At 39.5% G+C, this 13,708-nt stretch overlaps 1 protein-coding gene across 11 annotated transcripts in view; it reads right to left on the reverse strand.

Annotated features, from left to right (window-relative positions):
- The window catches only part of XPO4 (exportin 4), a 160,008-nt gene that overhangs the window by 106,064 nt on the left and 40,236 nt on the right, over nucleotides 1–13,708 (reverse strand). For 8 of the 11 annotated variants that reach the window (XR_009451303.1, XR_009451304.1, XM_059684193.1 and 5 more), the window contains exons 2-4: nucleotides 8,378–8,483; nucleotides 2,647–2,788; nucleotides 1,177–1,315 (exon numbers count right to left, since the gene is read on the reverse strand). Coding sequence is in view for 9 of the 11 variants with exons in the window: in XM_059684193.1 (XP_059540176.1) it covers nucleotides 1,177–1,315; nucleotides 2,647–2,788; nucleotides 8,378–8,483 (387 nt within the window). In the remaining 2 variants the exon portion in view is untranslated. Of the gene's footprint in view, nucleotides 1–1,176; nucleotides 1,316–2,646; nucleotides 2,789–2,890; nucleotides 3,063–8,377; nucleotides 8,484–11,247; nucleotides 11,373–13,708 lie in introns of those variants that run through there. The other 3 variants (XM_059684196.1, XM_059684192.1, XM_059684197.1) reach the window with 3 other exon arrangements.

Raw genomic sequence — 13,708 nt, forward strand, 5'->3', positions numbered from 1 at the left:
AGCGGGGACCCGCAGCTGCAGCGGCCCCGCGATCGTGGGCTCCGCTTTAGGCCCAGGCAAGGGACCCCTAGCTCCCGGGACTGCCAGCTTCGACCGTGCCCAGCTCCCATCGCTGGCTCCACCCCTACTTCCTGCTATCACTGGCCAGGGCGGCAAAGGCGCCTGATTCTCTGATCATGGCTGGGGGGCAGGGCAAAGGCGGCCCCGGGGCCGCCTTTGCCCTGCCCCCCAGCTCTTAGCTCCCCCCTGGGTTTCTGATCACTGTCAGTGGCAGGGGGCTTCTTCCTGCTTTCCCTTTCGCCTCCCTGCATTGTGCCTACATATGCAAATTAACCGCCATCTTGTTGGCAGTTAACTGCCAATCTTAGTTGGCAGTTAACTGCCAATCATAGTTGGCAGTTAATTTGCATATAGCCCTGATTAGCCAATGAAAAGGGTATCGTCGTACGCCAATTACCATTTTTCTCTTTTATTAGTGTTGATAGGGGTGATACCAATGGGGAGATCAACACTTGATGAATGCTTAATATACTCATTGAGCGCTGTCTCCTCTGCTGGGCAGCCCCTAATTGTTAATCCACAATAAAAATCACCGAATCTACTATACTGCCCCAAATTTATTTAAACAGACTAGTATAAGGGATGGACCACAAAAAATATATTATTAGAAAGGGAAGAGTGAAAGCCAAACTACATAGTTTCTGGCCAACGAAGGTATATAGTCTGACCTCACTTAACTCATGAGGTCAACCCTCTTTCACCTACAGAAAACCATCAATAATCTCTTTTTTTCAAGTATCTCTTAAAATCTCCTTTATAAAGAAAGTTTCTAACCAACACTATATCCATGTTCACTAGTAGCTGCCAAAGGTTTATTAAAAATGGAGGAAGTGTTCAATAGAAGGAAAATGGCTAAGCATAGTGTGGTATATTAGCTTATGATATTTTACAGCATTAAAATGATGATTATGAATACTACAGCAATATGGAAATATAGGATCAAATGAAAAGGTGAACTACACTATATCTACAGTATGTACACATGTATGAAAAGGACTAGAGAAAATAGGAACAATTAAAAAGTGATTTTCTTTCATGTAGATAGCCGTTGCTGAAATGGAATCTGTATAATATGAAAGATAAATATTTACAAATGTGAATAGTTAGCATACTTACCACAGTGGGATTGCCACTACTGATCAACTGGCTGACTTCATGAAAAATGCTCTTGCAGTCAATTGACTTATCTAGTGAGCCTCGTTTTACAATTACTGCTACTGCTAAGAGAATCTGTTCCCGAACATACTTTTGGAGGCTGTAAAACATAAAGATCAAAGTGAAAATTTTTACATAATTCTAATATGAAAATACTCCCAAATTTCTCACTATGCCTGAACTCCTAATAACCCTGCTTACGTCTCAGTGGTTATGTATAGACTCCAAAGCCAGAAGACGTGGGTGCAAATCCACACTCCATTATCTACTGGCTATGTGACCCTAGGTAAGATAGTTAACACTCAGAGTCTCAGTTTTCTCTTCTGTGGAATGGGGACAACAGTAATAGGGTTATTATAAGAATTAAATGTTCTCAAAACTATGCCCAGTACACACTAAGCACTATGTAAGCATTAGTGTCTTCAATCAATGTTTGATACATGTAAGTCAACCCACTAAGAGCCAGATTAAGATTCCACCAATTAAGAGAAAAATTCTGACCCAATATCCATCTCCAAGCAGTAATATAATCTTAAATCTATTCCCATGGAAAGGCAACATGCTAGCTATCTAATACACAACGTTATAGAAACAAGCAAATTTTTAAAAATCTTTTTTAAAATCTCATCTCTGAGATCTGTTCCTCAGTGTGGTGGAAGAAGTACTGGTCCCAACTGGAGGCATTATAAAAAGCTCATTAACTCTCCCAGGTTTGGCTCAATGGATAAAGCGTTGGCCTGTGGACTGAAGGGTCTTGGGCTCTATTCCGGCCAAGGGCACATGCCTAGTTTGTGGGCTCGATCCCTAGTGAGGGGCATACAGGAGGCAGCCAATCAGTGATTCTCTCTCACATCATAATGTTTCTATCTCTCTCCCCCTCTTCCTTCCTCTCTGAATCAATAAAAAAAAGTTTGTGTTTTTTTTTTAAAAAAAGCTCATTAGACAAGGAGCTAGAGATTTAACAGTCTTTTCACAATTGTTTCTTAAAGAAAACATAACCCTGAACTTTACAATCCAGCCTTTAGAAATCACAAGGACACAACTACCGGCTAGGGCAGGGGTGGGCAAACTTTTTGAATCCAGGGCCACAATGGGTTCTTAAACTGGACCGGAGGGCCGGAACAAAAGCATGGATGGAGTGTTTGTGTGAACTAATATAAATTCAAAGTAAACATCATTACATAAAAGGGTACGGTCTTTTTTTTTTTTTTTTTTTTAGTTTTATTCATTTCAAACAGGCCGGATTCGGCCCGCGGGCCGTAGTTTGCCCACGGCTGGGCTAGGACCATGTGTATGAGTTTTTAAAATACGAGGCCCACACAGAGCTTCCCCATAATGTCTATCATTAAAAGAAATAAAGAACAAAAGGAAAAGCTCCAAAAGGATAAGCTTAGCATGAGTGTTTCAGCAGAACCTCCTCTGTGTACTTACTTGGGCCTCTGTAAGACGTAAGTTAAAAGGAATGCTCGCAGTGACTCAATGCTGCCCTTTTCCAAGAGAATCCACTCTCGGACCACTGCCTCCATGATAGCCGTGGCAGCTTGAAAGAGGACATAGTCCACCTTGCTTGTTTCTGAGGAAAGAATTAGATTCTTTCTGTAAACAGCAGCTCATCTTCCCTTGAACGCGTTGCATTTATTAATTGAACTTTTCAGACAAGGAATAAGATGGTTACCTGTTGTTTTTTTTAATCCAGTGACCTTGCTCTAGCACCACAAAGAGGTTAGTTCCTCTCAGAAGACACCTCTGGCAGGTGGCAGCTAATCCCCGATCACAATTTTCACAAACTTTCCTCACCTCTCTTCAACTGTTACTTCCAAAGCATGAGGAACTAAAAAATAACACAGCTTTAAAAAAAATAAAATAAAAATATAAAGCAGTCAGAAAACTTCCTAAGAGATTCTCACCCTGTGCAAAACAGAACTTGGTACCTGCAAAATACCTTAATAAACTAGTCTTTGAACATTACTATTTGTGATGAGCCACACTGTCAAAATATTTCAATGTAGCCCTGGTTGGTTGCTCAGTGGTTAGAGCATCAGCCTGCAGACTGAAGAGTCTTGGGTTCGATTCCCAGTTTAGGGAATGTACTTGAGTTGCAGGTTCGATCCCCGGGCCCAGTTGGTGTAGGAGCCAACCGATCAATGTGTCTCTCTCATATCAACGTTTCTCCTTCTCTCTTTCTTTCTCTCCCCCCCCCCTTTTCTCTCTCCTCCCCCTTTCAGTCTCTCTAAAAATCAATGGGAAAAAATATGCTCAGGTGAAGATTAACAAAATAATATATATACACATATATTTCAATGTAAGTAATTAAGCTTTCAGCAGGATGACCCATCTCCAATAGTAAGTTCAGAAATAAATACAACCATTAAGATATTTTTCTCAAATTAAAAAAAAAAAGTTAAAAAAAAAAAAAGGAATCAATTTACACAAGGTGAGAAGTTCTTGTGAATTTTCTGATTGCAATACTGATCAAACTGAGTAAAATCCCAAAGCTACACTTAGAAAGATCCGGCCTTAACTAGCAAGTGATAGTACCTGAACTAAAAATTGAATCCAGAGGGGGGGAAACAATAGAAAATTAACATACCTAAAAATATTTTATGTTTATGTTAATTTTCTATTTTTCTTTTATTCACAATACAACTGCAGTCTTTTCAAACAGCATAATCAAAAGGGAGAAACAGTCAAAATAAAGTCAAGAAAAAGTGGGAATTTTCTGAAGCTCCAAAAAGTAACCATCATGTGAAATCCATGAAATGTCTATGATTAGAGTGCAGGTTATTTGCCAAGATCATTGGACATGAGTAGAGAAATGCACTCTAGGCAAACAATGGCACCTTCAAGAAATTAGCAGAAGAGCATGAAGATACACCATTTTCTCTCCTATTTAAGTTTAGGTCATTTAGAAATCTTACCAAGTGATCTTGACACAATTAGTCATAAAAATGTGAGAGAAAAGGCATACCCTACATAAATCCCTATTACATTACACTACTACCTAGCAATTTTGAAAATACCAAAACTAATAAGAGGAACCAATTTGGACCTTCTTTTCAACGTTTTATTATTCCATGCTATCTTTACATGAATTCTAATTGAGATGATCATCAAAACTCACAAAAATTTAGAAACCTTAAAAAATAATCAATAAATAAAGCAATCGCTTCCAAAAATGTAAACTTATAATGAAAAGATGCATTTAAAGTTCCAGGAGAAAATTAAGTGTTTTATTAAAAGAGGATCTGATACAAAACCCAGCTTTATCTATGAAGTACTGCTTCATAATGGTCACTCAAATAACCTCTTATTATAAATCTCTTTTAAAAACAAAATGATGGTTTCTGCCTATCTTCATATTCCATTACAACAGTAAAAATTTTAAGAAAAACCTTAAATCCTTAACCATGGATTTTAACAAGAACGCAAAATCGTAGGGACTCAGAGAACTTTAGAAATAGAACTCCAAAGATCATCTAGTTCAATTCCTGCAGTTAAAGGAAGTGAAGCACCAAGAGATGAAGAAGGAAATCCAAGATCACAAGGCTGCTGTGTTCCTTAAGCAATGCTGATCCAGCCCTAACTGCACATGCCAAGGAAGGTAAGACCAAACAAGCACCTTCTGGTCTTCAAGAGCAATGGAACATGCTTACTTCTATTTGTGCTGGGGGCACAATTATAAAATGTGAATGACATTCAAAGTTTCCAAGGTGACTTTTTATAAGTTGATTTTTAGAAAGAGGGGGCGGGGAGAGAAAGGGGGAGGGAAGAAGAGAGAAACATCCACCTGATCTGTTGCATCCATTTGTTGCTCCACCGATCCAAGCATTCATTAACTGATTCCTATATGTACCCTGACCGAGAATTGAACCCCCAACCTTGGCATAATGGTACGAGGCTCTAACCAACTGAGGTACCTGGCCAGGGCTCAAGGTAACTCTTTTCATCTGCTTGGTATTAAATGAAGGTTTCTGCATTACTACCCCCATAAAAAGCTCTCTACAAAAGGAGGAATCTGGAAAAAAGAAAGCCAAATTTCAAAGAAGGAGTTTTTCTAACCTAATAAATTACACTTTCTCATGAAAACTGTTATTAGCCTTCCTACACTACACTTACCCCTAACATAAATGTGCGAATGCTGCTTGCAGGTACTCTAGTAACTTGCCAGCAGGACCCACACAGTACCTAAGGCCTATTTTTCTCTGCTGGAGAGACACTGGAAATGGCCAGGTCTTCACAAGGAACTCACATTCATTTAGAATTTCTAATTAGGGTAACTTTCCATGACTAGGGCACAGTCTAGATGACCAATTATTTCCAGGCCACTTTAGCTGGACACTTTCATTTCCTACCAGAGTAACTTTAATAATTACATAACTAAAATTCATTTGTATCTTGTCAACCATCTGAAACTAGACAGAGCCATGAAAACGAAAGTTAAAATGAAGTAAATGTCAGAGAGGAAATGTACACACTATATTTTGATCGATCAGAAAGTTTTGTGGTTTTTTTTTTTTTTTTAAGAAAACCCTAGTAGTCAAGCCCAGATGTCAGTGAGGAAAATCACCTCTCTGGCTTTTAAAGTACAAATTCTGCTTAATGATAGACACATATGCACATCATTTTGTTTTATTTTGGCTATTTCTGAGGTAACAAATAAAATAATTCAATTTCTCCCTGAGAGGAGGACAAAAGAATGTCACAAAGCCCCAGTAGACAGTGACTCCCTCACTGTCTGGGAATATAATAGTTCTTTAACAAGAAGAGAACTCAGGATTTCTTAAGAAACATTTGACCCCATAAACCTAAAAAATTCCTATGCCAAAGACTTCTGAGGTGAAGCAGTCTGAAGTGCTCTTCTGACAAAATGCACAAGCATGCAACATGCACATGCGTATGTAAACACACTTTTAGAAAAGAGCAAGAAAAAAAAAATTAAAACTAGAATGAAAACAAAAGGGTAAGACCAGGAAATGAGGAAAGATGAGAAATGTAATAAAACTTAAGTGAGAAGGGGAAAGGAAGAATTTTAAGAGGCCAGAAAAGGGAAGCATCAAGGAGAAAGTCTCCCTTTTATCAGAATACATTGCTCCGACATTCTACAAAAATGATATACAATCCCTAGACAAAAATGTGAAAATTCTGAATTGTGATTGACTGCCACTTGCATGAGAAGTCTTCTTAGAGGAATTAACCTTTCTGTGCTGGTGGCAACCGAGGACGAGGACGGAGTTAAAAGATACTCTGTGAAGTTTAGATGTAACATTAATGTAACACAGGGCTTGGCAGTACATTAATGACTGTAATACATGCACTCAGGCTTTTAAAATAGGTCATGTCTCAAAACCCAAAATGATTTTAGAAGCACGGCTGGAATTGGCAATATCCTTCTTTAGAAATTTTTATCAGAAAAACAAGTTTTCCAAAACAAGCTCAAATCATAACAAAGCAACAATACTTCATAAATACACATACTCGAAAAAAGAGCGGTATAAGCAAATACACTCTAATAAAATACTTATAACTTAGATCAACTACTTCCCGACTAGTAAAGAATGACGACTGAATTGTAACAGAAAGTTAAATGAAACACTAATAGAACTCTAGTTAATGTAGTTATGGCACCTGCCATGAAGAAAACTAATCTCAGTTTATTTTAGGTGCTATTTAACAAAATGGTTTTCTAAATCTATTAATGCTGAGCAATTTCCAGGCAGTAAGGATGAAGTAAGTCTCCATTAAATTCTGAAGGCTGATGTTTAGTTTTGCTTCTTTAAATTTAATGCTGAGTTAAATATTCTCCACAGGCATAAAATAAATTATCTCAGTGCCAGAAACAAACTCACCACTAACACTCAAAAATTTTTTCAAAACTTCCTCATTTGGAATTTAAAAGGTGGTTATTAAAGCTTCTCCTCTAATGGTGGGATCTAACTCCTGAGTGGGAGAGAGCCAACTTCACTGCCACTGTTAGCTCCTCCCAAACAAAAAACAGCATTTTTTAAGCTTATCATATTTTTAATAAGGTAATGGGATCATGACATTTACCTGAGTGTTTACAGAGTGCTTTTCTACATTGTTACTACATTTGCACCTCACAACTTAACAAAGCCAAATCCATGAAGGAAGATGACATCACTATTCCCATTTCACAGGTGAGAATAGGCTCAAAGAGGGTGACTCCTCAAGGTGACCACATACAGCAGGCACCACTGTAGCTGGGACCTCAACAGTCCCTGCACCAGAGCATTTCCAACCCAATCAATCTAACAACTCTAATTCATAACCCTGTATATGTAGAGTATTTTTTTAACATAACTTTCATTGTAGGCGATTTCAATCTGCTGGCTAACAGATAAGTCAAAGAACAAGAATAAAAGGTCAGATATTTTAGTCCTAATTCTCAACTAGCCAATTCTGTGGTCATTGGATAACTCAGCATTTCAGAGCCTTAACTCTGGGGGACAAAAATGGTTCCAATTTAAAAAAAAAAAAAAGAGAGAGAGCCAGTAATAACAAGGTTATAAAATATCTAAGAGGCAGAAGACTATATATATAGAAAATACCATCTTTGGAAAGAGATCATTTCTGTACATATGTCAGATATAAGGTATTCATAAAACATTACAAGTGTAAAAATCAATGCTTCATTTTAGGATATACAGTGATAACCTACACAGAACTAATAGTCATTTAAGCAAGCTGAGTACAAACTACATGGCTTAAAAACAAACAAACAAACAAAAAAACTATGAGAAAAAAAAAAACAATTGAAAGAAAATGTAGAAAGTTCCAAAAAAAATCTGAATTTTAAAACACTGAGATAATATACAGTACATTTCCTATAATAAATGACATCACACTTGAAAACAATTTTAAAAATATTAGACTTTTTCCCCCACTCTTAACAGCCTTCGCGCTATGGTCCATAATAAAACAAATTATTAAACACTATATCTAAGGGAGAAAAATCCAAAATTAAAAAAAGTTTTCTGTCTGGCTATATGGGATATCTTTAAAGCCACTTCAGAGAATGATTATTAATAAAAAAATTATAACTATACAAACCTGCTTATTTTATTAGGAATTTAAAATATGTAACATTCAAGGAGAGAAAAATTAGAAGTGATTATGCAAAAATATTTTTAAAGTGAATACTTACCCAAAATATGCTTGCAAACTGCAAATGGTGACTTCGATTTCCTAAATGATAAGAATATGTGCTCTGCATGCTGGCGTTGTTCATTGTTGACCATGGAAGGAGGTGCCTTGACATTTAAAGAGAAACAAACAAACAAAAAATAGAGCACATGTGTTCAGTAAGGAAGCTTGAACAACAACAATCCTTTTACTCACAATGAAAAAATACTTTTACTTTGTGGAGTGGGGGGACAACAGGAACACAAATTCTTACCTTTTTTTTTTTTTTTTTAGCAACTATTAACATGAAACTTCATAATAAATATTTAAAATATAGTTTCAGGAAAAAGGAAGAAATTCCTGGCAAGGTTGGGGTCAGAATCCTTTAAAGTTGCCTACATTTTAGAAAGATAGATACTTATCTCACATGTTTTTTGTATTTTTTTAAACCCAGCTAATTTATTACCTTTTATTCCAAAATATATCATTCCATTTAACTTGACCAAGTTCAAATAATTTCAAAATTCTTCAGCACTGGTGAAACTGAATCCAAAGTTATTTTCCTTTCCTAGTCTGTTCCTGCCTTTATCTATAACTAGTGGCACAGTGCACAAAATTTGTGCACATTAAAGGGGGATTAATTACAGCAGTGGTTCTCAACCTTCCTAATACCATGACCCTTTAATACAGTTCATGTTGTGGTGACCCCCAACCATAAAATTATTTTCGTTACTACTTCATAACTGTAATTTTGCTACTGTTATGAATCATAATGTAAATATCTGATATGCAGGATGTATTTTCATTGTTACAAATTGAACATAATTAAAGCATAGTGATTAATCACAAAAACAATATGTAATTAATAGAGGCCCAATGCATGAAATTCATGCAAGAGTAGGCCTTCCATCCCCCAGCTGCTGGCATGGGCTTCCCTCTGGCACCCAGGACCAGGGCTTCCCTTGCAGCCCTAGCTTTGTCCAGAAGGTCATCTGGAAGGACATCTGGTCTAATTAGCACATTACTCTTTTATTATTATAGATATATGTGTTTTCCGATGGTCTTAGGCAACCCCTGTGAAAGGGTCATTCGACCCCCAAAGGGGTCGCGACCCACAGATTGAGAACCGCTGAATTAGAGGAAATATTTTACTATTGCTATTTGCCCTTTCTCTATAATAGAAGCGTCGAGATGAAAAAAAATTAGTAAAATGTATATAAAAATCTTCCTCCTGTCAGAGTCTGGGGCACACTGCAGGAACCAGAGTCAAGTCCCCCCACACCCACGGTGCCTCAAAATCGTGCAAGACCCAGATCCAGCCGGCCCCACGCTTGTCAAGCCCCCCCCCCCAGGTGGGGGCTACAGCCTCAGGTCCATCACGCCCCGCCAGGCAGGTGCGCAGCCTAAGGTTTCCCGGCGCACACCGGGTGGGGGGTGCAGCCTCAGGTCCCCCAGCCCAGGCCAGGGGGCACGGGCACACCTTGAGGTCCCCTGGCCCAGGCCAGGAGCGTGGTGTGAGGTCCCCCATCAAGCCCCGCCAGGAGAGGGGGGCAGCTTCAGGTCCCCCAGCCTGGGCCGGGGCACACGACTTGAGGTCCCCCGGCAAGTCCCTCCAGGCGGGGGGGAGCGCAGCCTCAGGTCCCCCAGCCCAGCACTGAGGCAGGGGGCGTGGCCTGAGGTCCTCCATCAAGCCCTGCTGGGCGGGGGGCGCAGCCTAAGGTCCCCTGTCAAGCCCCACCAGGCAGGGGGTGCAGCCTCAGGTCCCCTTCCCCAGCCCAGCGCCACACAGCCTCAGGTCCCTGTTGATTGCTCATTAAGGCCCGTTACAAGAACTCGGCCTCCGCTGTGGGCGCAGCCATCTTGACCGTTACGGTGTGACGGTCAATTTGTATATTCCCTCTTTATTCGATAAGATAATAAAAGCATAATATGCTAATTAGACCAGACATCCTTCCGGATAAAGCCAGGGCTGCGAGGGAAGCCCAGGTCCCGGGTGCCAGAGGAAAGCTGGTGCCAGGAGCCAGGGGAAGGAAGGCCTACTCTTGCACAAATTTCATTCATTGGCATAATTTGCCTTCTAAAAGAATGAAACTTTTACATCTTCTCTTCTAAAATAAAAGTAACAAGCTGACTGTGATACTTAAGTTGAGACTAGAGCAGCAGACAGAGGTCTCACTTTAAATTTTTCTTTGTTTTCTTTTTCTTACACAGAGTATGGCTTGAATCAGTTTTATTTTCCTTAACTTCAAATATATAATCTTTGGAAAGAGATTTTTGAATGTTCTCTAAGTATTTTCTGCTTCTTACTAATAGACAGCAAGAATCTCTGACAGCACTTTGCAGAGCCAATAAATGTAGGTGTGAGTTGGCTTTGGGTGTTCCTGATGGCTTTTCAGTTTGTATGTGTGTACCAGTCTCACATTTGGCCAAAACCTCAGGATTCTCCATCAGCATTCCATCTTACTTCAAGGTACTAGGAGAACCTCCTGTCTCCTAGATGGGAGGATCAACTGCCCTTTCCCCAGTGCCCTCTGCAAGAACTTCTCTGCATGGCACAGTTCAGCTCCTCTTTAAGGGATGATTTTCTTTCATCAGAAACCTAGAGTCCACGTATCCCAACCTCTCTTAAAGGCTATATCCAGAGTCACTAGCCCAGAAGAAAGCTTGAGTGACCTATATAATTTCTCTTCTGCCAACCTCCTCCTCTTATGGCCTTCCCCACGCCCACCCCCTTAATTTTTAATAGGCTTCTGACACTTTGTATGTGGTCAGTCAATGGACAGAAATCCTGAAAAGAATTTCTGGACAGCCCTAGCCGGTTTAGCTCGATGGATAGAGAGTCAGCCTGCAGACCAAAGGGTCACAGGTTCCATTCCGGTCAAGGGCATGTACCTTGGTGACAGGCTCCTCCTACCCAGTTTGGCTCAGTGGATAGAGCGTTGGCCTTCAGAATGAAGGGACCAGGGTTCGATTCCGGTCAGGGACACATGCCGGGTTATGGGTTCGATCCCCAGTGGGGGGCATGCAGGAGGCGGCCAATCGATTCTCTCTCATCATTGATGTTTCTATCTCCCCCACCCTTACTCTCTGAAATCAATAAAAATATTACTGATTAACCATACACACACACACACACACACAAAGTGGCCAGATTATTATGACCACCTGATGTTTGTAGGCAAATTAGCTATAATTTCACACTGAAGTTGCTAGAGGGCCAGACCATTATAAATAGGGAAGCAGGTTGTTTACCACGACAGTAGAAGTGATTTTTTTTCTGAAGATATGGGTTAACAACGCAACTCAACAGCCTTTGAACATGGGATATATATATATACACACTGAGTGGCCAGATTATTATGACCACCCCATCAGTACTTCGTTGGGTCACCTTTTGCCTTCAGTACTGCGGTGATTCTTCTTGGCATTGACACCACAAGATGTTGAAAGGTGATGAGAGGAATCTGACACCAGGCCTGATGAATAGCACTGTCCAGTTCTGTGAGATTTGATGGTTGTGGAACCAGCTGCCTGATGGCTCTTTTAACTTCGTCCCACAAATGCTCAATTGGATTAAGATCTGGTGATTGTGGGGGCCACCCAAGCAAGGTAAAGTCTCCCTCATGTTCTCGAAAGCACTCCTGCACCGTGGCATGGCGCATTGTCTTGTAGGAAGAAGCCATCACCATTGGGATACGCCATCAACATGATAGGATGAACTTGATCAGCAACGATACTTAGGTATATTGTGCTATTCAGACGTTGTTCCACACGAATTAAAGGGCCCAAATCATGCCAGGAAAACATGCCCAAACCATAACACTGCCCCCACCAGCTTGAAGGGTTGTACTCATGCATGTGGGGTGCATGCTCTCATGCTGTTTCCGCCAAATTCTCACTCTGTCATCTGCATGATGCAACTGGAAACGTGATTCATCGGACCACATGACTTTTTTCCAATGTTCGACTGTCCAATCCTCGTGTTTCTGTGCGAACTGGAGACATTTTATCTTGGTAACTGCAGACAGCAAAGGTGTTCGAACAGGCCTTCGGCTTCCATATCCCATACGATGCAGTGTACAGCTAATCTGCCTACAAACGTCAGGTGGTCATAATAATCTGGCCACTCAGGTTCAAATATATCCCACGTTCGAAGGCTGTTAAATCGCGTTGTTTACCCATGTCTTCAGAAAAAAATCACTTCTACTGTCGTGGTAAACAACCCGCTTCCCTATTTATAATGGTCTGGCCCTCTAGCAACTTCCGCGTGAAATTATAGCTAATTTGCCTACAAACGTCAGGTGGTCATAATAACCTGGCATGCATATATATATATATATATATATATATATATATATATATATACACACACATATACATATACATATACACACACACACACACACACACACACACACACACACACACACCTCGGGTAAGGATTTCCCTCGGGAGGGAAAAAAGAATTTCTGGACTTTAGCCCACCAATTTACCTAGTTTGAATAACCTGCTGAGAGCTAAAACTAGTACCCATTGTCCTGTGCCTTCAGGGTGATCCAATGGGGCATCATCTGAATAGTGTGTTCCGAGTGTAAAGTGGTGATGCTCATGTAACTGACTAGAACTTCGAGGGTGAAGTGGGGGTTAACTACTATATTTTTAGGCCATGATCTCTTTCCCCTTTTAAAAATTAAATAAATGGATCAAAATTAATAATTCCATCCCTGCCTTCAAAATAAAAAAATTTTAGCACTGTTTAGCAAAAACAAAAACCTAAATTTTTTTAACCATCAAAAAAAAAAAGTATTATCAGATAATTCTACCTCAAATTTTCTAAAATTACCATTAAATTAAAAAAAAGAGAGAATAGTAAAGTCTGGAATTTAAAGAACTCCTATCTGAATAAATTAATCAGCTTCTATTAAAAAACAAAACAAAAAAACACACACAACATCTGAAGTCTGCCCAGGTTTTGAAATTCTACTTTGTTCTAACAATCTCTCTTCTCAAGATAATACCCTTTGAACCAGACCTACCGAAGCATACAGTCCCATTATATGGTTTGATTGTCTTTGACCCATCTGAAGAGAAGAGACTTCTTATAAAGCCTACCAATCAAAACATGACAATTTTCAATTTGGGAGGAGAGGGAGAAGGCAATTGTAGGAAAATAAACCTTTGTTATTATAACCAGTATAAAGTAGGGAAATCATAATTTCAACTATATTCAAAGAATCTGGAAGACAAACATTTCGCAACCAAGTCCATTAGGTCAATATTCATTGTAAACTATACCAATTATGGAACATTAGTCATTCTAATTTCAGTTAAAATAGTAGAAAGAAGAAAAAAA

Source organism: Myotis daubentonii, chromosome 2 (genome assembly GCF_963259705.1).
Source record: "Myotis daubentonii chromosome 2, mMyoDau2.1, whole genome shotgun sequence".
Taxonomy (NCBI): Eukaryota; Metazoa; Chordata; class Mammalia; order Chiroptera; family Vespertilionidae; genus Myotis; species Myotis daubentonii.